The sequence below is a fragment of the Uloborus diversus genome, chromosome 8 (genome assembly GCF_026930045.1).
Source record: "Uloborus diversus isolate 005 chromosome 8, Udiv.v.3.1, whole genome shotgun sequence".
NCBI lineage: Eukaryota > Metazoa > Arthropoda > Arachnida > Araneae > Uloboridae > Uloborus > Uloborus diversus.
In genome coordinates, this window is record NC_072738.1 from 103756069 (window position 1) to 103779688 (window position 23620).

The 23620-nt window shown below is 33.5% G+C and overlaps 1 protein-coding gene across 1 annotated transcript in view; it reads left to right on the forward strand.

Moving 5' to 3' along the window:
- The first annotated feature begins 19937 nt into the window (after nucleotides 1-19937).
- LOC129228524 (uncharacterized) overlaps nucleotides 19938-23620 on the forward strand; it is a 59623-nt gene continuing 55940 nt past the window's right edge. The window contains exon 1 of the mRNA XM_054863203.1: nucleotides 19938-20517. Within this exon, the coding sequence (XP_054719178.1) occupies nucleotides 19938-20517 (580 nt within the window). The remainder of the gene's footprint in view (nucleotides 20518-23620) is intronic.

Below are 23620 nucleotides of genomic sequence, written 5' to 3' on the forward strand. Positions count from 1 at the left end.
TGATCATGATATTCGCGCTCTAAATAAACTGTAGGAGGGCTGCAGTGCCTATCTAATGGTGAGAGATAGAGATAAAATCTTTCAGTGCGGACTTTTCTGCCCAATGAGGCATCTGCCTTGTACGAGCAAAAATGAAAATTTTTACTTTATATGTCTAATTTCTAAAACCACCGCAAGGGAGCTTTGGAACTGATAGTTGCGAAATAGCTTTTGGGTCGGATGCTCTACAGTTTCATAATATTCGCAACGAAAGATTATGAAAATTTGCCTTACACTATTTTGTTTTTCTTTCTTCTTTTTTTTTTTTTTTGAAATTAGTTCTAATATTTTTAAAACTTAATAACTTGTGCATTAATCTTAGATTATTTCTCCAGTACTTATTTTACTCCACATAAACTCGACTGCTACATTTATGTGGTGCTGTTTTTCCCGTTGAAAGCTTTGTTTCGTTTACTTTCCTTCGTTTCAGCCTGCTCAGACCTGGCTGAAACGAAGGCTTTGTCAGACACTGTTTAGATACAGGTTGAGCACGAATGATAGTCCCGACTTCAAAAAATCATATTCTCGAAACTACTGCACAAATTACAATAAGTGATAACATGAATTTCAGAAGTGTACCAAGTCTTTTTCTAATAAAGTTCAGTTGCATAAATGTGCTATGTGAGAGCACATTGTGCCAAATGTTCAATTATAGGTGTTCAATGCTAGAGTCATTTGTTACACAGCAACATCTAAATCCAATTTGCTCCCCACATTTTGGAGTATCACACTGTAAATCGTTCTAAATGTTGCAAAAATGCGTTCTTGAAGTTTTTGTAGTGTTTTCGATATCGGGAGTTCAAAATCCTTGACATAACCTTAGTAAAAGAAAACACATGGCTTGTGGATCGAACTGTTTTGCAGATTCGATGTTTGTCTATTACAAAAAAGGGCATACACATCGAAAATTTGCGTAATTAAAAAAAAAGAACTTCGTATATTTTTCTTTACATTTATTATGGTTTATGGCAGCGTTTCTCAACCTTTTTTGACTTGCAAACCGGCAAAAATAAATAAATAAATAAATAAATAAATAAATAAGTAAAATAAGATAAATAAATAAATAAATAAAACTTTACTTGGCATTAAAATGCAACCACAAAACATTTATTCAAATATAAAGGTGTAAGTATTACTTAATGTTATAATTAATAACATCAGTGACATATCACAGAAAATTACGAAAATTAATCACAAAATTCGTGCAAAAATGTTGTATGGGATTTTATTATGTTTATTTATTCATTTAATTTTAGTGCGGATTTTTTTTTTTTTTTTTTTTTTTTAAGTGGTTGCGCAAAAATATGTGAGGACCAGTCAAATTTTCTTGCGGACCGGGCCAGCCCACTGGACCACAGGTTGAGAATCGCAAATTTATGGTAATATGTATAGTAGTAGTTTCAAAAATACGATTTTTTAAAATCTGCTCCACCATTTCCACTCACCTTGCATTGTTTTTAAAACGCGCATAATTCTGTTACTTTAAGAAATAACGAATTAGTAATTTCATGAAAAGCCTATCCTATCTATTTCATTTTCAAACGGATTCCAAACTTTTAACGGTTACGTATAGAATTTACGCCTGTCCATCAAAAGCATAATTAACGATATTAATTCTCCACATTACAATTTTTCTTTTCACATTCATTGAACAATGATAACCGTCATTTCAGCTTTTCATTCTTGCTTGCATTCATCTTTCATTTTATTGTCATATTGTTTGCAAATGAAGATATATTGTCATCGGACTTAGTTTTGTTCCACCTCGAAATGTAAGTTTTGTAATGTTTTATGAGACAATAAGAATGATTAATTCATGAAGAAGACAATCTCTTCATGGGGAAGGAACAGAGAGAAGTAAGTAAAACTACATGTATGTCTTTGGTTTTCTTGTTTTCTTCTGGCTCTTCATAGAAAACAAATCGGCACACTGTTATTTTTCTATATAATTTGGCAAAATGGGACAAAACAGTTTGAAGATTAATTTTATCTATAGATGCGTAACATTTGAAAATGAACAATGTTTTTAATATTTCGCTCTTACTTTTAATTTTTACATTTTTCACTTATTTTTCGCATAATTTAGTTATTTTTCGTCGTTTTTACAGAAAGCTTTTCGTCTGTTGCTATTAATCTAACTGCACACTAATCAAGCAGCCAAAAGCTTGGCGATATATCGCCAAGTGTTTGACAAATTATAACACCACTTGAGTTAGCATTGAAATTAACAATGATTTCCTCCCCAAAGAGGTGTAAAAGACCCCTTTAGGAACATCCGAATGCAACCAAAAGGCGAGGTGCACAACTAGACCCCACTAGGAGTCTACGCACCAAATTTCACCTTTCTAGGATATACCATTTTGAGTTATGCGAGATACATACCTACATACACACATAAGCACATACATACGTACATACGGACGTCACGAGAAACTCTTTGTAATTAACTCGGGGAACGTCAAAATGGATATTTCGGGTGGCTGTACGTTCCTAGGCATATATCCAACTGTGGTCGGGTCGAAAAAGAACTCAACATTCATTCGGGGGTGAGCAAAATGGAAATTAAGGCCGATTTTGGAGTGAAATTTTTTTTTGCGAATACAATACTTCCTTTTTTTGTAAAAGGAAGTAAAAAGGTCTCAGGACATACGCACGAGCAGCAGAAATCCCAGTGAAATATACAAACAAAAGCAAATTTGGTATAACCTTGATATACACTCCCAAAAATTACGCGCCAAATCTGGCATTCCCTACGAACTTTTTAGGGTTGCTGTTCCTTATTTTGGTGTTGCCAATTTAGGTTTTTTCAGCTTTTAGGTTTTTGCTGTTGCCAAATTTAGTATTTTCATGTATTTTATACCATTTTTTGAGTTTTTTTTAAAGTTTTGTGGCAACAATTTTTGTGGCAACAAAGTTTTGTGTCAACAAAAACAAAAAAAGTCGCCAAATATCCGATTTGGGGGGGTATATCAAAGTAGTTCCGCAAATTTCAGTGTTTTAATGCGTCATTTTTATCGATTTATTTCCTAATATGAACATAATTAAGTGAAAAACAATGAATTTATGAAGAATTTGATTTAAGTATTAATTAGTTCTACGTTTAAAAAAAATGGAAATGAAGAATTCATATTTTTAACCTGTTTCAAAACTGATTTTTAATCACCTCTCTCTCTTTTTTATGGACTTCCTCCTGCATGCCTTTCTGATAAGAGAGCGGCATCATCTCAGCTCATCTCGACTCACCGTAACAGCGACGAAATCGAATCGAACAATGATTTTCACACAACAATGATTCCATTCTACGCTCAGTCTTCGACAAAGGTCGATGGAAAAATTTCGGCAAGACCATCGTACGCCTACGCCAGAAGAGTGGAGACGATTTAACCTTTGTTCTACAACAAAGAACAATCAAGCTACTATATCCGAAGATGCCTTGTTCCATCTTCTATAAATAAGTGAAATTTTATAAATAAAGTTAGATCCGTTACTCTTCCTTTTAGCTCGTTCGCTGTTTCGTGAAGAACGGTATTGTTAGGGGGGGACACTCTAAATTATGATGTTCAGCAATTAGTTGTTCTTTTAATTTGAGGCATTGAAGGGTGAACAAGAAGAAAGCCTTTACAAAGAACATCGAAATCCTCTTGTCACTACAGGAGACAATCAACAGCAATTCCATCGCTTTGAATATCAGCAACATTTTCGCTCGATGAAGTAATGGGCGCCACTGTTGTTTTTAAGAGTTAGGTAAATAATAATACTTCTTTTTAATTTAATATACAAGCTACTAAAACAAAAACAAAAAAAATATTGTTCTTTATCTGATAATTCTACTAATTCTATTTTCTGTGTTGTTTTCTTCATCATTATTGTTACTATTATTATTATTATTTTGAAAACTTGTGGACAAATTTGCATTCCTCCCTCATTTAAAATTTTTATTGAGCAATCATGATTGATTATTGTTCTCACTTGACAGTTTTGAATTCCGATGATTTTAGTTTCCCCCCGCCTCCCTCTGCAGCACCACCGTCGGCAGGCCGCCTCACGATGCTGCTCCTCTAGCGAAAACCGTCTCCAGGTTGCGTCACTTACTTGCCTACACTTACACGTACACCTACACCTACACACACAAACACATACACACATACACTTAACGACCCACACACACATACATACAACTACACACGCAAACACATACACACCTACACATACACATACCCTCCACACATGCACATACCCCCACACATACACACAACTACCCACACACACAAACACACACGACGCCTATACACACGCACACTCGTGATTGCGAAAAACATAATTTGAATTCAAGATGTCAAAGTTCAAATTAATTTTTTTTAAATTTCTTGTTGATGCCTTAGGATGTGTTTGAATAGGGCAGCGGTTCCCAACCTTTTTTCCCCTTGCGAACCCCTTCCAAAATCCTAAGAAGTTGGCGAACCCCTCGTGTAGTATGTAATAAGTTAGCAAGCAAACATACATCCACCAAACGCACACACGCATGCAATAAAATTTCGAAGATTTTTTTTTCTTCTCAATAGTTCATAACAAGACAAAAAGCATAAACATTGCTAAAAACTAAAATGATACCTAGAAAATGACTGCAAAAACAAATTCTTTGTTGAACCTTCAGTCAACTTTGAAAACACAAACATACTCAAAGTTTGGCTCAAATTTTTGACATTTTAGTCATTTATTTGGTTCATCAATTTATTTTCTTCAGTCATTTCCGAAAACAAAAAGATACTGAACGTTTGGTTCAAATACCCGACATTTTAGTCATACATTTTAGATTCATCAGTTTATTTGCTTCTGTAATTGTCATTTGTCTCTGTATGTGTTTAAAATCCTCCTTTACGTAGAAACGTTGTCCGAAAAGAGAATAACGTTTCAAATTTCTTTTTATGACGCAATAGTACATTTATCTCACATTAAATCAGAATTCTATTAAAGAATGATCTTTAAACAATACTTTTCGGAGAACTCTCCGATTAAATAATGATATTTTTATCCAGTAAAATCACATAGATCTGTATATTTATGTCTTCTTGGAAAGGACTAAGTTTTCAACTGTTTGAAAAGTGTACATTCATCATTTGTGTGCTGAAAAATTTTCTTGTCCTTATACGAAAAGTTGGGAATAAAATGCGGATATTGAAAAATAATAGAAAAAACCTACGATTAACTCTAATAAGAACCCAAATGTGCCTAAACAACAATATTAACAATATTTTTAAGCTCACTTATTACAAAAGAAATTTTCTGCACAAATTTCATTAATTCATTTTAAATGAAGTTTTTTTTCCCCCTCACTTTCTCTGGCATTATTGGGTTGCAGCCATTCCTTCCCTTTTTCAACAACAAAGTTCAAATAAATTGCACTCAATATCGTCGCCTCACAAGAGCGGATCCAGAAAAAGGTTCAGGGAGAGGCGATTGATTTCTATTTCTCGCCTTTATATAAATTCCCAAACCTCTGCTTCTAACATCATACAAGATCGTCTAAAACTCCTTTTTTTAGAACATTAATTTGTAAAAAATTCCAGAGAAATGGATTAAACCCTTTCTCTTATACCCTAGTGTAGTGTCATCAAAAATGTCTTACAATTGCCATTTTTGAACTTCAATTTCGCACCATTTCCAGGAGATCTCCCCAAAGCCCTGTCTAATATTATCTAAATAGTGAAAAATTGAGTTTTTGGTATTTCAAGTTCAAAAAGTTTCCGATGCATATCCATAAAATATTTTGAGAATCGATTACAATTGCGTTTCCAAAAGTTTAATTCAGTAAAAACTCTGGTGGAGAGCTTTCTTTCGCTTAACCTTATTGAAGTTTATTTAAAGTTGCCTATTTGAAACGTTAACTGACAAGGGGCCAGCCTTGGCTCTCTGTGGCCCTGCATATCAATAGTAACGCAAAAAGGGGTCGTGGTGGCCTGGATCGGTAAGGCATGCGATTTGTGACCGGAAGGTACCGGGTTCGTGTGTATTAAAGCAGTGTAATTTAAATGTTTCCTTTTGGCCCCCCCCTAACACATCCTTAATCTTTAAAACTGTTTTCCCCAATAGAAGGTTAACGTTTTGTGCTTTTCGTAAGATGCTTATTGCATATAATTTAAAATTTTCACTTAAATATTTTATGATTTATAAGCGTGATCGTTGAGAGAGATACCTAAACACGTTGTTAAATATGTGCATCAAAGTGACCTGTAGTTCAATAACAGCTTTATTGAACAAAAAAAAAAAAAAAAGCCCTAACGCGTACTGAGAACAAAGAAATAAAGAATTACATGCACTATACCGGCAGCCCGGTTATGACTCCCAGAGATTGTAGTTTCGTCCATGTTATGGACTCATCAGCCTAGAATAGTCAACAACAAAACTGGAGTCTCTGGATATCATAAACGGGCTGACAATGTTTCGCATATAGTGCTACCTCAGCCCTGGCTTTTGAGCGATTACTTACTGCTTAAATAGATAATTCTTTAAAGGTTTTTTTTTTTTAATTCTTGTTCCTTTGTTCTTTCTATGCAGAATGTGTCCAACATACTACCTTGAAAATTTTCATGAGGTATTTGCTGCATAATATTGAACATTTTAACACAATGGTTGAAATATTTACCATGTACCTAACGTTTTAGAAAATCAAATTTGTTGAAAAATCCAGATTTCTAAGTGACTTATAAAAATAATAATTTAAAAAGAAATTCTTTAGATATAAAGTTTTTAAAGCATACTAAGCATTGTACTTTTAAATTGCTAAAATGAAGTTTTACCTTTTCCCCTTAAGCAATTTTCATTGTAATTGCTCTTGCTTTGACAACAGGTATCGTCAATTATGTTATTTATGCGTAAATAACTCTTTGCTCACATTAAAAAAAATCAAAATATTCATTTGTAAAGGTAGAATGGAATTTTCATTAATAATAATAATGATATGTTCTTCTATTGCAAATAATTTTATGCAATAACAAGACGCAATAAAAACAAAATAAAATTGCCCTATTTAATCTTTCGGACAAGATAATCACAGCTTAAAGAAATAGATGCATTTGTTTGATTTGAAGTTTGTACATATTACGAGTGTTAGAAACAAGGCCATCAAGAGTTAAACTAGAGCACTTATAAGTAAAATTACACATTCCTCTCTCTCTCTCTCTCTCTCTCTCTCTCTCATATTTTTCTTTCGATTAACTAAACTATTTTCTCACTTTTAATTAAAAATGTTGCTAAAGTTTTTTATTTATATTTTTTATCTGAATATTTTTTTCAACTGAAAAGCTAGTTAATCAGTCGGATCGTGTAATGTAGATTATGAACCCCTCCACTTGCTTTACCGTTATGTTCTCCCTTACGTACTAGAAGGGGTTAATATTCTCTGAATTACTTTAGATAAAAGGAAACAGTTTTCTCATGTTTTAAGAAATCAAGATTTTTCTTTACTCTTTGGAACTATACTAGAGTCTTTTTTTACTTCCTTTTACAAAAAAGGAAGTATTGTATTCGCGAAAAAAATTTCATTCAAAAATGGTCTTTAATTTCCATTTTATTCACCCCCGAATGAATGTTGAGTGTTTTTTTTTTTTTCAACTCGACTCCACGCCTAAGAACGTATAAACACGCGAAATATCCATTTTGAAGACTCCCGAGTTAATTACAACGAGTTTTCTCGTGACGTCTGTGTGTACGTCTGTATGTGCGTATGTACGGATGTGGGTATGTGCGAATGTATGTCGCATAACTCAAAAACGGTATGTCCTAGAATGTTGAAATTTGGTACGTATACTCCTACTGGGGTCTAGTTGTGCACCTCCAGTTTTGGTTGTATTCGGGTGTTTCTAAAGGGGTCTTTTGTCCCTTTTGGAGGGGGGGGGGAATTATTGTTAATTTCGATGTAAATTCAAGTGGTGTTATAATTTGGCGGACACTTGGCGATGTATCGCCGCTCTTTTGGGCGCCAAGTTTCGTCGCCAACTTGGCAACAAATTTGACGATTTTTTTTAAAAATTTGATTTCAATTTGACCACTATTGATGATATTTAGAGAGTAAACTATTGAATCACAATAGAATTGCCAGTAATGGGGAAATGACATTAAATTGGAGTAAAAAAGAGTCACATGATGCACACATCAGCTCGTTTTTATACTATTTTTCATATTCTGTTTGAGTTTCAATCGCTTTAAGATGTATTTCAATACGTGGAAAAGAGCCATGGAAATTTTTAATGAAAGTGCTATACTGTCTTGATTAGGAAAAGGCAGAAATGAAAAAAGGCAGAAATGAAATTGTGAGATATTTGGGGGGGGAGGGGGGAGAGAGAAACGCGTTTCATGTCCCATACTAACAATAGGAAACGTTGGAATTCGATGGTTTGTGTTTTTTTTTTTTTTTCTTTTGTGTTTTATATTTGATGGACACCAAATAAGCAGGCTTGTACAATACAGCTGAAGTACAATACAGCAAAAAAAGAGAGAAAGAGAAATTTTCAACATATTCTTTATTTGCTAACCTAAAACATGACCCTAGGATATTTTCTGCAAGTAAAGATGCATTTAACTTCACATCAGTAAAAAAAAAAAAAAAAAAAAGAGTGACAAAACGATTATTACACAGAATGTACCCTTTTTTAGCCTACTTTCCCAGTAAAAGTCATAGAAGTAAGAAAAAAGCATTAAAGAAGGCTTAAATGCATCTTAAATATATCACGAAAAACCAAAAAAGTTAAAAAGAAATAAACTAATTAAATAAATATCGAAAAATTAAAAATTGGAAAGTAGGGTACTGAGATGGAGAAAAATGTCTGTCGGTCGGTCTGTCTGTCTTTCGGCCTGTCTGTCTGTCTGTCACCTCCCCCCCCCCCCGCCCGCCTAATAACTATTTTAGTTTTTGATTTGAACAATTTTTCTTTCAATTTTGAACAGTTCAAAAAAATTTAACGTTAGCGCCTACGGTGAAATTCAAGGCAATCCCGAACTTAGAGGCGAATTTGCTTAAAAACACTTTGTAATAAGAAGCTTTTGATGAAGAACATGCATGGAAAATATCTTTCGGATTTGAATAATTTTCCGTTCAATTTTAAACAATTCTAATCCTTTAACATTAGCGCCAACGGGAAAACTGGAAGTCAATACAGATTCCGAAATTAAAGGCGGATTTACTTCAAACAACTCTTGTTGGAAATAGCTCTTGACGAACAACTTCAGAATCCGACTCTGAGAGTTTTTGGGGCACCTGACTCCGACTCCGACTCGTGGGCCCAAAAATTAGCCGGACTCCGACTCCCTGGCTTCGATTCTGATTTCGTAGGTTAGGCGAAAATTTATACACAGAGGAAAAATGACTGACTTCGACTCTTGAAAATTCGATTCCGACTCCGACTCCTTTGTCTCAAAATAAGTCCGACTCCTACTCCACAAACATTGACAAAGTTGTGGACTTTAAGGTTGAAAATGACCGATTCTAATTTTGAGTTAAAAACTTTCGGCACCCGAATTTGACTCTTTTGTCCAAAATGAGATTGACTCCGATTCCGCAGTCATAGTTTTTACAGAGAAATAATTATTCCTAATATGGTTTGTTTTTATTTTTACTCTAAAGTTTTAATTTATGTGTTCTGTTTTTGGCGGATAAATTCGGAGTCCTTTTTGTCTCTACATAAAGATATGCACAGACGATTTTTTTTTTTTTTAAATTCACTACTCCAGCGCTCGAATATGCTACCTTGCGGTGATTTACAAAACTGCCGAAAAAACTAAAACATTGCCACATTGCGTTCCACGTGTGTCTGTTGACGTAAACACAGGCAGTTTGTTCTGAGAATTTATTAACGCAATCTATGTGTTTTAGATTGCTTTCAGCTGCAGAAATTGTTCCGTCCCTTAATAGTATTCTCGAGCTTCTCAAAATAATGTTAGTTTTCCTTATTTCCTTCTAAAAAGTGAGTTGATTGAGAAATGGGGAAAGCGTTAACACAAGAAAACTCTGGACTAACAAACTTGGATAACGTTATACCAGGTAAAATTTTTTTATTGTTTTGTGTGAATTTGTAAGAATATGGTTCTTTTTTAAATCTTAAGTTAATTTAACTAACTATATTTTACAGCAGAATGTAGTTGAAATGGACAGTACGCAAATATTTTCTTGAATATATTATTGTAGAACAAAATGAAAAATGTTTAACCGAGAAAGAATTTACTTTATTGCTTTTATTCTCAGCTGAAAGGTTTCGCCAAATTTGTTTAGGGTTATAGTTTTAGTACAGTGCGACCAAAGTACCCTTGGCGAGATTTCGCATGTTAGTTAAACCATTTTTAATTTTTATCATGAATGGAATAAAATGGTAGAAAGACTACAGATTTCGATAAGTAAAAAGAAATAATGGTAGATAAATTGAAAAGAAAACTACCCCCATATATCCGTGAGAATTTTGTTGATGATTTGCATAGCATGACATGATTAAATCATAACTCAGAAATTAGAAACATACAAAATAGAAAAATTTTAAATTAACCGATTCGGCAATTTGAGAAAAATAACTCAGCTACAAATGCAAAACAATAAGTGCTAGCCAAGCAAGGCAAAGAAGTATCATCTTCTTTTGATAATAATTCGTAATGTTTCATTAAATTTTCTAGCATTAATTGTTATTCTTGTCAGGCCGCAATTATTATTTAGTTTTATCAAGAATTGATAAATATCGAATTCAACTTCGTGGAACTGGCTGCTTTGAGCTACGAACTACGTAATTTGCATTAATTTCTAACGTGTAGTAATGCTTCTTGAATTCTCATTTCATTCTACGTGGGCCAGAATATCCACAAGACTTTAAAAAATAATTTAAAAAGAATAAAGCGAAAAAATCATGCATACGAACAAAATTTACTAGGCTTATTAGCATTTTCTTCGTTACCACGAGCGTTTGTTTTACCTTTTTCGTCCGCCATTAGGCAGTGACTCCAGTGCCCCCTATAGTTCGTTGGAGTTGCGAATGCAAATTATTTCTTTAAGTTGACATTTTATTTATTTTTGAAAGTGGATAAATTAATTAAAAAAAAAAACTTTTTTGGCAACGGGAAAAGCAAACTTTTTTTGATATGATGTATTTATTTTAATGAGCTTATTAATTTTTTTTGTATTTGAAAGCGTTTAAAGAATTTTTTTATGGAAAAAAGTGTATTCGAAACTCCAACAAACTATAGGGGCCCCTGCAGCCACCGTCTAATGGCGGATGAAAAAGGTAAAACAAACGCATACCGTAGCGTAGAAAATGCTAATAAGCCTAGTAATTTTTGTTTGTATTCATGATTTTTTTGCTTTATTCCTGGCAATTCCACAGGTAACTAACTGACTGACATTCACAAAGCAAAACGATAAGTATTTTGAAACATAAACCATAAAATATTAATTTTAAAAAATATATTTTCACCTCGCTTATTGTATTTTTTAAGCTGAATTTCATGATATAGTTGAATTTCCAAAATACATAGGATGATTTTAGAAATTTTTTTAAAAGCATGGTAACGGACATGAATGCAACCTGTGTGAAAAGTAATACTGAATGATTCAATAAGAGATTTTTCTAAAAGTAAAAGAAATTTTTACTAAATTCAGATCAGGATCAAAGAAGAATGAATAAACTTTCGGCCTATGGCATTTGAGTTGGAAAATATAGCTACAATAAAGAATTACAGTAATTAGAACGGCTTGGTAACTGACTGACATCATGGTAACTGACTGACATTTCTGAAATTTTCTAAATATACTTAGGCAAATGTTCAAAATTAAGCGGCAAAACTGATAAATAAGTTTACATAAAAGCTAAGCAATGAAAATATATTTGTTAAATTTAATGCAGGGAACGCCGGTTAATTGAATCAGCGGTTAATTGAATCAACCGCCTTAATGAATCAAAGAGTCAAAAACAGAACAAGTTCCAGCTTTATTGAATTAGCCGCTTTATTGAATCAGCCGCTTTATGGAATCAAAACTCTTTAGAACGAACGTGATTCATATAAGCAGCGGCCACTGTATTGCTAAAATAAATATTTGCATTATTTACGACATGTTGGTAACTGACTGACATATTGGCAACTGATTGATCATTGCAAACATGCAACACAAAATATCCATTAAATTTTTTTTTCTCCTAGTTCATTGATTTTTTTCAAGTTGAATTTGATGGTATAGTTAAATTTTAGAAATGCATTTTAGATCATTTAAAAAAATGTTAAAATCATGGTGACTGACTGACACAAATGCAACCTGCGGGAAAAGTAGTAGAGATTGAATAAAGGATTCTCCTCTGAAAGCAAAAGGAATTATTCATAAATTTAAATTGGGGTCAAGAAATGATGAATAACCTTTTAGCATATGACATTTGATTTCAAAAATATTACTAAACATCAAAATTACAGTAATTAGAACACCTGGTGAGCTAACCGACTTACAATTCTAAATTTTCTATATATCCTAATATAAAAAATTCAGAATTATGGAGTTAAACAAACAAATAAGTGTACACAAAAGCAGAGCTTTCTTTGACATTAGGGCTAGACCAGGGGTCCCTCAGCCTATGAGGACCCCCAAAATAATTATACCATATAGAAAATTACTGCAAAATATAGTTTTAACATGCTAATTATGATCTTTAAAAGCAAGGGCGATACAAAACGTATACAAAGATTGATTTTTAACATCAAAATAACTATTTTGTGCTACCTAGTATTTTGTTCAAGTAGTCTACACTCTCAGTGTACCCTGGCTGTAATATATAAAATAACAGAAACTGTAGGCACTTGCAACTCTGCAGCACTTTTTTTTTTTTATTTATTTATTTATTTATTTATTTTTTGGTATCATCGATAAATATGTTTGACCGAATGTCTAACAGGCTTAAAATTTGTAAATAAAACGCTACGCAAGAGAAAAGCAGTTAAAGGAAGATTTTATTAATTTCTATCAATAACCTCTTTTCCCTCATTGTTTTTTTTTTTTCTTTCTTTTTTTTAAATTGCTACAGGATTTGAAAATATCTCTTTTTCCCTTCGGTATTTTAAAACGGATCACATCCTTGTAACATTATTGATCTCTAAAAAGTAAACTATTTTTATTTCCTCTAAATCATCTAGGCCACTCATGCGTTTGAACAAATAATTTTTTTTTTCAAGAATTTCACCTTAGCCTTTCCCCTATTATCATCTATCACTCTTACTACAAAATATTGTAGATCACAAGAAACTCCATAGAAACATTCTTTACTAGCAGTCACTTCCCATATTTCTGATTTTCTTCTCCCCCCCCCCTGGGAAAGTTGCAATATTGTAAATTTGTCTTTTGGCTGTACTGACTAAAATGCTTTCTTCTTCTTTTTTGAATTGATGTATTATTCGAATATTTCGCAATTATTTTCAAAATTTAGGTCCAAGCATTACTAAATTATGTAAGAATGAATAACGAACAAAATCAATAAAATATGTTATCGTTCTTAAAAATTAAAAATGTTGAGTTGTTTGATATCACTAAAAAGGCTAAAAATAAAATAATTCTGTTTTCAGAAGTATTAAAATAAATACATTTATACATTGCAACCATTTTAAAGTTAAGCAGAATATCAGTCAGTTACCGAGGAATTTTCGGTGTTCCGGTTGTAAACTTTCAATTCTACTTATTCAGCATTCAAATATTCATGATGTAGGCAGAATTTTGGAATATTTCCACCAATAATTTTCATGTTGAGGTGAAAAAGTTGATATTTTACGGTAACTGACTGACATTTATAAACTGATTATAAGATTGTTTCTGAACGAAACACTACTAAGATATTTTTTGGTATAAACTTCCAGTATAAAAACTATATTATGAGTATAACAAAATACACTAACATTTTTTCCTTTTAGTTAGAATTTTTTTTAGGAAAAAGGTTGATTACTACAGACCGAATTTCCCCCAGAAAATCCGGAAAGGACATAGACATCTGTTACAGCTTATTTTCAATACGAAAAAATATATATTAAAATTTAACTTGATACACTTTAAAAATATAAATTTCAAGCTTTTAAATGATATACAATACTTATAGTTTTGTTAATATTGAAATTTTGGTGCTCAGATTGACATTTTTGTGGAATTGCTCTCCTTTTAAATTAATTTTTAAAGTCTTGTGGATATTCTGGCTCACGTAGAAATAAATGAGAATTCAAGAAGCATTGCTAAACGTCAGAAATTGATGCAAATTACGTAGTTAATAGCTCTAAGCAGCCATTTCCACGATGTTGAATTAGATATTTATCAATTCTTGATGGAACTACATTTTCATTGTGGACATAAGACTGACAAGAATAACAATTAATGCTAGATATTTTAACTATATGACACTACGAATTATTATCAAAAGAAGAAGATATTACTTCTTTATCTTGCTTGGCTAGCGCTCATTGTTTTGCATTTGTAGCTGAGTTATTCTTCTCAAATTGCCGAATCGGTTAATTTTAAATTTTTCTGTTTCGTATGTTTCTAATTTCTGAATTATGATTTAATTCTGTCATGCTATGCAAATCATCAACCCAATTCTCACGGATATATGGTGGCAGTTTTCTTTTTAATTGATCTGCCATTATTTCTTTTAACTTATCGAATTCTGTAATCTTTCAACCATTTTATTCCACTCATGATAAAAAATAAAAGTGGTTTAACTGACATGCGAAATCTCGCCAATGGTTCTTTGCTCGCACAATACCAAAACAAAAACCCTAAATAAATTTTTGACGGAACTCTTCAGCTGAGAATGTAAACAATACAGTCGACTCTCGTTACAACGCGGTTCAACTTATGCGAAATGGCTATAGCGCGAGTTTTTCGCCAGTAACGAATTTTAGAGCAAATTCCTCACGCACAACACGAAAATTAGCTTCGTTATTGGCTACTAAATATTGATTTCGTGAATGGAGTGACATCCCTTTAGCATCCTTGACAGCGGAATTTCCCATAGCATGCTAGTCTGCACAGCGCTTTGTTATTATATCACACAACCACTCAACATTTTTCTTTTTTTTTAATTCTAAATATGAAAGTTCATAAAATGTAATGGTACCTTTTCACGCATTTTCATCTAAAATTTTGAAGATGGAAAGAAAAGATGGTTTCTCGCAAATATAGGAAAGCTTAAGATTTTCTTGTTTGAGCAACTAAAAAATGCGCTGAATGCAACAGGACAGTAAGTATATGAGAAACTTCCATGTTCCGTACGTATACAGTTTGAAACCAAGAAAAAAGACATCTGTAACTGCTCGGAATTTAATTTCATACAATGTTGAAACTCGCAGAGGGTGAAGGATAAAGAGACCAGGAAGAGAGCTGTTGCCCTGAATAGAAACGTTATAAAAGAAAAGGCGAAGCAAATGTATTAAAAAATATATATAAGAATAACGATCTGATCATGGTGCATAAATCATCATCGTCTTCATTTCAATTTCATACTAGTGGCACCCGCACGGCTTTGCCCGTAGTAGAAAAATCAAAAGGTCTTTTGGTTCGCCAGTATATTTACAAATAATGTATAATGAATTTCTCGCCAATTGGCTTGCCCATGTTACGGTTCCACGTTATGATAACTTGGTAATTTACTCGTCCATCTTATGATAATTTTGCTCGGGAAAATGTTCTTAAAATTGGAATAGAAAAAGAACGAAATCGAATGTTCTTGAAATCGCTTCGAGGTGCACACCCCCATGCTACAAACTAATTTTGTGCAAAATTTCATGAAAATCGGCTGAACGGTCTAGGCGCTATGCGCGTCACAGAGATCCGGACAGAAATTTGGACAGAAATCCAGACAGAGATCCAGACAGAGAGACTTTCAGTTTTATTATTAGTAAAGAAATTTCATTACTATATCTACTGACTATAGTGCAGCGTTTTATTATTACTGCATACTGCATGTTTCGTGCTGTTTTATTTTATGCCTCCCCCTCCAAGAAATCATTCATTTTGTGCATCTACACATTATTTAATCTTTACTAATAATACAGCTGAAAGTCTCTATATGTCCGGATCTCTGTCTGCCAGGATCTCTTTGACACGCATAGCACCTAGACCGTTCGGCCGATTTTCATGAAATTTGGCACAAAGTTAGTTTGTAGCATGGGGGTATGCATCTCGAGGCGATTTTTCAAAAATTTGAAGCGGTTCTTTTTCTATTCCAATTTTAAGAACACAATTATCATAAGATGGACGAGTAAATTACGAAATTATCATAACGTGGAACCGTAACTTGGGCACAAGCAAATTGGCGAGAAAATTCACTATACGTTATTTGTAAATATACAGGCGAACGAAAAGACCTTTTAATTTTCTATTGCGGGCAAAGCCGTGCGGGTACCACTAGTAAACAAATAACTAAGTATCAAGTTTTGTTTGCCTCATCCCAATACCAAAGTTTAGAATTTTGAACAAGACTTTTGTCCATCTAGCTTGTACTAATCGAACCACTGTGGGACGTTTAGATGTGGTTCGAGCAACTTACGGTGCACACATTGAACTCAGGTAATGAAAAGTATTGCTTTCTTTTCCTTTATTTACTAATAATAAAGCTGAAAGTCTAGACCATTCGGCCTATTTTCATGAAATTTTTCACAGAATTAGTTTGTAGCATAGGGGTGTGCACCTCGAAGCAATTTTCGAAAATTCGATTTTGTTCTTTTTCTATTCAAATTTTAAGAACATTTTCCGGAGCAAAATTATCATAAGATGGACTAGTAAATTACCAAGTTATCACAACGTGGAACCCTAACATGGGTAAGCCAATTGGCGAGAAATTCATCATACATTATTTGTAAATATACAGGCGAACCAAAAGACCTTTTCATTTTCTACTACGGGCAAAGCCGTGCGGATGCCACTAGTATTAATAAAATGATTAAACAACTCACATGACGTTTGTTTTTCTTATACTGTGACGTCATAGCGATTACTTCTAATTACACTTTTTTTTCCTACAATGTCATAAAGAATTCTTGAGCCTGTGAAGTACTGTGTCACAAACTGCATATTCGTACGACAATTTGTTGATTTTCTGTGAATGTTTAAAATCTATTAAAGACTTTTCGGACGCCCTGTATAATAAATGAAAAACTGGATTAAAAATTATGCTGATTTTACTTCAATGGTGTTTCTGTTATTGAATATTAACAGGAGATTTTTAAACGGAAAAAAAAAACTACGCTGCATTTATGTTGACTAAATTGAGAACGGAATCCATCTCGGTTCATGAAAATTAATAAATAATTTAGAAAGACTGCTTTACTAGAAACATTTCAAAACAGTAAAAAATTGAGTGTCGAAATATTTTTAATTATGGTGTAAATACAGTCCAATTTATTAAAGAATCAAGAATATTAACAGTATAAAGTTTTAAAAAATATAGATTTAATTTTGATAGGCACTGGCTAAAGACATTGAATTCTATATTAACGATAAATATTGATTTCTAATCGAATTTTCAGACATGAAGCTAATGTAAGCAGTGGGATTATTATATAATATATATACGGGATATATTAATATACACGGGATAATATATACGGGATTTAAAACAGGTTAAACTGATTTTTTTTAGGTTTTTAATATGTAAACTAACATTTTATTAATCGCTTAGAATATCAGTTTTTTTTTCCACAAAACATGCTCGATTCATTTGATGATTCGCATTAACAGAGAAACAATTAATAACGGAGTCATACGTTCAAAATTTTCCATATGTGTCCCGATTTTTTCCTACTCGTCTTTTAGTCCTGAATTTTGAGCATTTGCCCCGAATTGTCCAGAAAAACAGGAGTGTTGCTCAATACACTGCAAAAAAAAAAAAAAAAAAAAAAAAAAAATCCGAAACGTTACTGAGTATTTCCATGTAACGGTTCGGGAAAAATCAAGTATCATTGCCAAAAAGCTTCTTGAATGGCTAAACGTTGCATGAATGCAGATTTCTCACTTTCGTGAAAATATTTTTAACTCCCAGTTTAAAGATTAACTGAGCGTATTTATAAAGGTTATCGGCTTCAGGCCGATTATGGCCCGTCCGGACTGAGTAAGCTCCCAAAGGGAGCGAATACGTTCATGGAGTACGAAGGTTTGCGAGAATTGCAGGCGAGTAAAGCTCTTGATACTGACTTGCAGTTCTGCCTTAGCTTGGCCAAGTTTGCAATACTGCTCTTGGAACTTCTGTGATAAATCAGGAAGGAGCCAAGCTTTGTTTTATAACTACCTAAGTTTACTCTAAAGTTCTACCAAAAACACGACTGGCTTTAAACGGAAAGATTTTTGAATTTTTCAGGAGGTTTCAGGATAATTGCAGGAAGGTTACTGAATTTTAGCGGAAAACGTTCTTAGTTTTTTTCAAGATATGTTACTGGAGGAAATTGGACACGTCAACTGTCCATTATTTTCCAGGAATGATTCTGAATCGCTTTTACAGCGCAGTGATTCTAAAGCAGCAACTTAGTGATTATTTAGTTTTATGAACATTTCTTTTTTTACCAGTCATGTAACACAGATTAAAATACACACTTTGAAAGGTATGATAATTTCCAAAATAAATGTTGATAAAAATTGCCCTTAATTTTTGTAACAAAATCAGAAAAACAAAAAATCTATTATTTTGCAAGAATGTTTCAAACAGATATAGGCTACTTCATTAAAATAATTTCAGGCTGAGAATTTTTTATTCTGTTGAAAAATGAATTATTTTATTTATTAAAAAATGTATTACTATTAAAAATATTTTTAATAGAAATTATATTTATATATATCCCTCAACAGCAATAATAAAATTATTCATTAATTGACAAATATACATGTACAGCGTCCCGAATTTCGAACTTCAAAATATGGTCACTTTGCAATTAAGAATGTACCATTCTAACGACTAAATGAAAATTAATTAAAGAACCTTAATTAATTTTTTCTAATAAATAAAAAGTGCCCAATAAATTAATTTGACTGTGGCTACGATGTTAATTTTAAAGAAAGACATAACGTGCAATATCCTATTTTTCATTTATTATGAAACAGAACGTTTAAAAAAAGAATGGGCCCTGTTAAAAAAGCATCATCCATAACAATTTACTTCCATTTGCAATTACGGAAGTGAAAAGCATTCGACAATCATAGAACTTTCCCTTTCCTTATTAAACCGGCGAGCGAATTACTTTTGACTTTCTTATTATCATGAATCAAAAGATGTTACCGTGTAGAACAAATTAAGAACCGGCAACATCATCCACGAAATCGAATTTTTAACCTGGAGGCGAAGAGGAGGAAAGTAGGTCAGGAGACTTGCTCATCCTCTCTCTCTGCATCCCCCCGCAATTCTCGCGGTTCTTCATTGGTCCAGATCGTTTACAGGTTAAGGGACCATCTTCTGCAAGTTTTGGTGGGATGAAATGACGTCACGATCTTGGAGAAAGAGAGGTAATGGAATATCATCACGTGGTCATTCACATAAAAAGAACTGGTAAGAGAAATTTTTGTGATTTCTCTGTTCAGCGAGCGTGAGACGGTATTTGATACTACATGCATGCCTATATCTGACAATTACCGTCATATATCAGTTGTATCGTAATCTTTGACGTTACGTCATGGATGGATTAATTCTACAGCAACACGAATGCCATTCTTATATTAATTACTTGATTTCAACTTAATTTATTCACCAACTTCAACAAACTATACGTTGTTAGTCTACTCTTCAGAATTGAAATTGCTTCAGAACATTTAAGGCTGGTTATTAACACTACAAACGTTTCTTTTAATTGAATTTGTGATTGGAAAGCCATCTTTAATTTATCTAACCCTTTCGGATTTGTTCATCGTCTCAAGAATCATTATGGGTGAATATAAAAGTGCGGCAAAACTGTGGATTGTTACAGCATTCCTGTGCTTAAGATACTATGAAGCAGCTGCTGCTGAAGCAACAACAGCAGCGAAACCTCTTCAATACAGTGGATGGAGACCTATTATGAAATCTGAAGCCCTCAATACCACCGAATTTGCTCAAAGGTTTTCACTATCCGGTAATGCAACGGATTCCACCTCTCTCGAAACTCGAAGAAGCTTCATCCTTGTGTATCCTCCTCGTGCGTCCAACGGCCAGATTGAGTCAAAAAATTCCAGAACTCAACAGCAAAATCCAACCCGAAACGTAGGACCCCCATCTGCCCGGACTTACCCGACACAGTCCAGGTATCAGAGGATGATGAACTTAGGTGCTCAAGCTAGTGGTGACAAGAGACATTCGGGTAATCATCCACTTCGTCCGGAATTTCCACCAGTTGCCAATCCTCCACCGCTTCCGGAACATGCTTTGAAGCAAAGGAAACAGGTACCCAAATTTACACCAGAATCAACGTCTCGCCATCAGGTTCAAGTTCAACTGCTCGATGGATACTTTGTGCCTCCTCCGACAGGTAAGGTCATTTCACTCTGTAATCATTATGAAATGGCAGAGGACTTCCAAGGATGCAGAGTTGATTCTCTTCTTTTTTTTTCCGTGGTACGGTTTATAACTTGGAAGTAATTATACGAGTTTTGATTAAAGAAAATCGAAAAAATAAAAAAAACTGCCTTTTTGATGCTTAAAATCTTGTAGGCACGGTTACGAGAATTCTCGAGCAATTATTATGACCTAGCAAAGGACTTCTGAGTGCTTTATTGGTGAATTGATTCTATCCTTTCTTAGTTGCACGTTCAATAATCCGGCGATAGTTGTGTGAGCTTTTTTATTGAAAAAAAAAAAAACATGCGGTTACGAAAATTCTCGTGCAATTATAAGGAAATGGTAAAGGATTTCCAGGTATTTTATTGGTGAAGTGATTTTATCCTTTCTTAGTGGTAGAGTGGTAGGTTTAATAGCTTGGCGGTAATTGTGTGAGTTTTGATTTAAAAAAAGGCTTTTAAAAAAAGCTGGATCTGGATGTAATGCTTAACACCTTGAACGCCGGTTACGAGAATTCTTGTTATTTTCTTGTTCTGTCAAATGACTGTTTACGAGCATTATTAGCAGGCTCGGGTCTATAAATTTTGCCCCCCCCCCCTGCAACAAAATTTGAAGGGCGCCTCCGCAGAGGCCAGCAGTGCATACTTGCAACGTTAATGTGTCTTAGTGCTAGCTTTTTTTTTTTTTTTTTTTCAAATTTGTTCGCCCGTTGGGTCATTTAAGGGGACGAGCCCCCCTCCCCCATCGCACTGCGGGTCTGCGGGTACACAGATCCGGGCCAGATCATTAGGAACTGTATGGTATACATTGGTATCGTCCACCTCAGGATTGTTGGCTTTACGAACTAATCTACTTCAAAACCAATTGAAAATAAGAAAGCCACTTTTGTTAAAATGAAACATTGAAGAAGCAAATTTTCTTCGTGAAGCAATTAAATGATTGATTTTTGTAGTTCGCAGAGGCTAATAATAGTGAGGTGGACTATATATAACTCACATAAGCCAGCTTTTATATTTCTTCATGAACTTCTTATCGGTTCTTAAAATTAGTAGTCCTTTTGATTAAAGAGTCTCTGATCATTATCACATGCCTCTCATCATGGAATTATCATTAATACTTTACCAATGCACAATGTGTTAAAATGCATTCTCTGGACAATTTTCTGCGCTCGAACATTATTTCTTAAACTTCAGGGCCGCTTGAGATTTTCTCCCATGTTTCTCGACACATTTTTAATGCTATTTACGGCTTGATTAAGTTAAAGTAATATCAAAATTTAAAGAAAATTAGCATCATAAAACAGTAAAATTTAATTTGCATGCACCGGAGTGTTAAGCAAAAAGTATTGTTACCCTTTCTTTAGGCTATTTTCTTGTACAAGTAAACAAATAAGTAGAATAAAAATTTCACAAAAAAATTTCAATAATAATAATAATAATAATAATAATAATAATAATAATAATAATAATAATAATCAAAAAGTTAAATACTGTTTAAGGCTTTCACGGCCGGCGTCAAAATGAGGAGATAACATTTCCGGGCTTATTGGCCGTGGTCTAATTGGAGTAGAAATTCCGGACGTTTCGGCTGGCTTTGCCTGATGATGGCTGCAGCAAAGCAAGCCGAAACGTCTGGAATTTCTACTCCAATTAGACTACGGCCAATAAGCCCGGAAATGTTATCTCCTCGTATAATCACAAAAGAATTAGTTATTGAAAGTAGGGATATGTAATGTGGTAAGTGTACTTTTTTTGGCCTGTACCGCGTCTTTAATAATGTTCTGAGAAAATAGTCCGATTCGAACAAAACTTTGTTTGCTCCAAAAATCTCGACTAGGACCCTTCTTTCCCGTTTTTCATTTTTTGATTTGAACAACGTTTTGTTTACTTTTAAACAGTTCAAATAAATTTAATATTATTCTCTTCACACTTGAACACTACACTCCAACTTTATGGGAGAAATTTATTGATGCTAAACGTTTAGAAAAAGAAAATCAAAATGACTTTTTAGGGTACTTTTAGAACAATTCAAAAATTATGACCATAGGTATCTACGAGAGAAATTTAAACATTTTTCGTTAAGAGAAGCAAGGTCACATCTTAAATAGTCTTCCTTTAACATAAAAGAGACATATTTTCTTTACACACAGATATTTTTTCTGTCAAAAGTACACTTATCAATAAAACTGAAACCTATGGATATAGAGATATAACTAATGTAAGAAGATCGATGTTGATTTTAACGTAAAAAGGGCTCGAGTAGTTCTGGATGAGCTTCTTGTTTATAATTGACGCCTGTGCAATTGAAAATGTGTTCGAGAAAATCACACTATAATGTCGACGTCTTAAAGATTTTTGGAAAAGTGGCAAGAAATACGGCTAAAATTATTGTTTTAAAATGATTCGAAAACATACCAGTGGAGTGTAAAAGTAAAAAGTATGATGTACAAATAAACAGACACGAATATTTTTACCGAGGGAGTGATGCTTAAAAAAGAATGAAAATGAAATTATCTACTTATACGAAAATGGAGGTCTATTTGTGTGCGTGTGAAAGTGTATTTATTCCTCATACAAATCCAGTTTATGTCGGATTTTTGCCAAATTTGGCCGGAGGACCTTTGATGCTCAAGAACTCACAGGGTAGCTTTCGTCCCTCTATGGTGGTAAAAAAACCTCCCATAGGTTTTTTTTTCTTACACACATCCACAGTTTTCGTCAGATCTTTGTTAAGTTTGGCATAGAAGTCCGTTGATGCTCAGGAATTCACTCACGGTTTTTTCGCCCCCTATAGCTGATGAGAGGACTCCCCTAGGTTGTTTTCACTAGAAAATTCGTGAAATGGACTGTCTAGACCGATTAATAACAGTAACAGAATTTCTGGAGTTTTAAAGAAATCCAAAGAGGTCTGAATTTAAATTTTGGATCATGAAATTGCTCTTTTCTACACGTTGACGAGAAACGTAATTTTTTTTATTTTTCTTTTATCTGTGCGTTACTCGATACAATTTTTATTTTCGATGCAGACCGAGTAGTGCAGCTAGTAAGAAATAAGCTATAAGATTGAAATCGCAA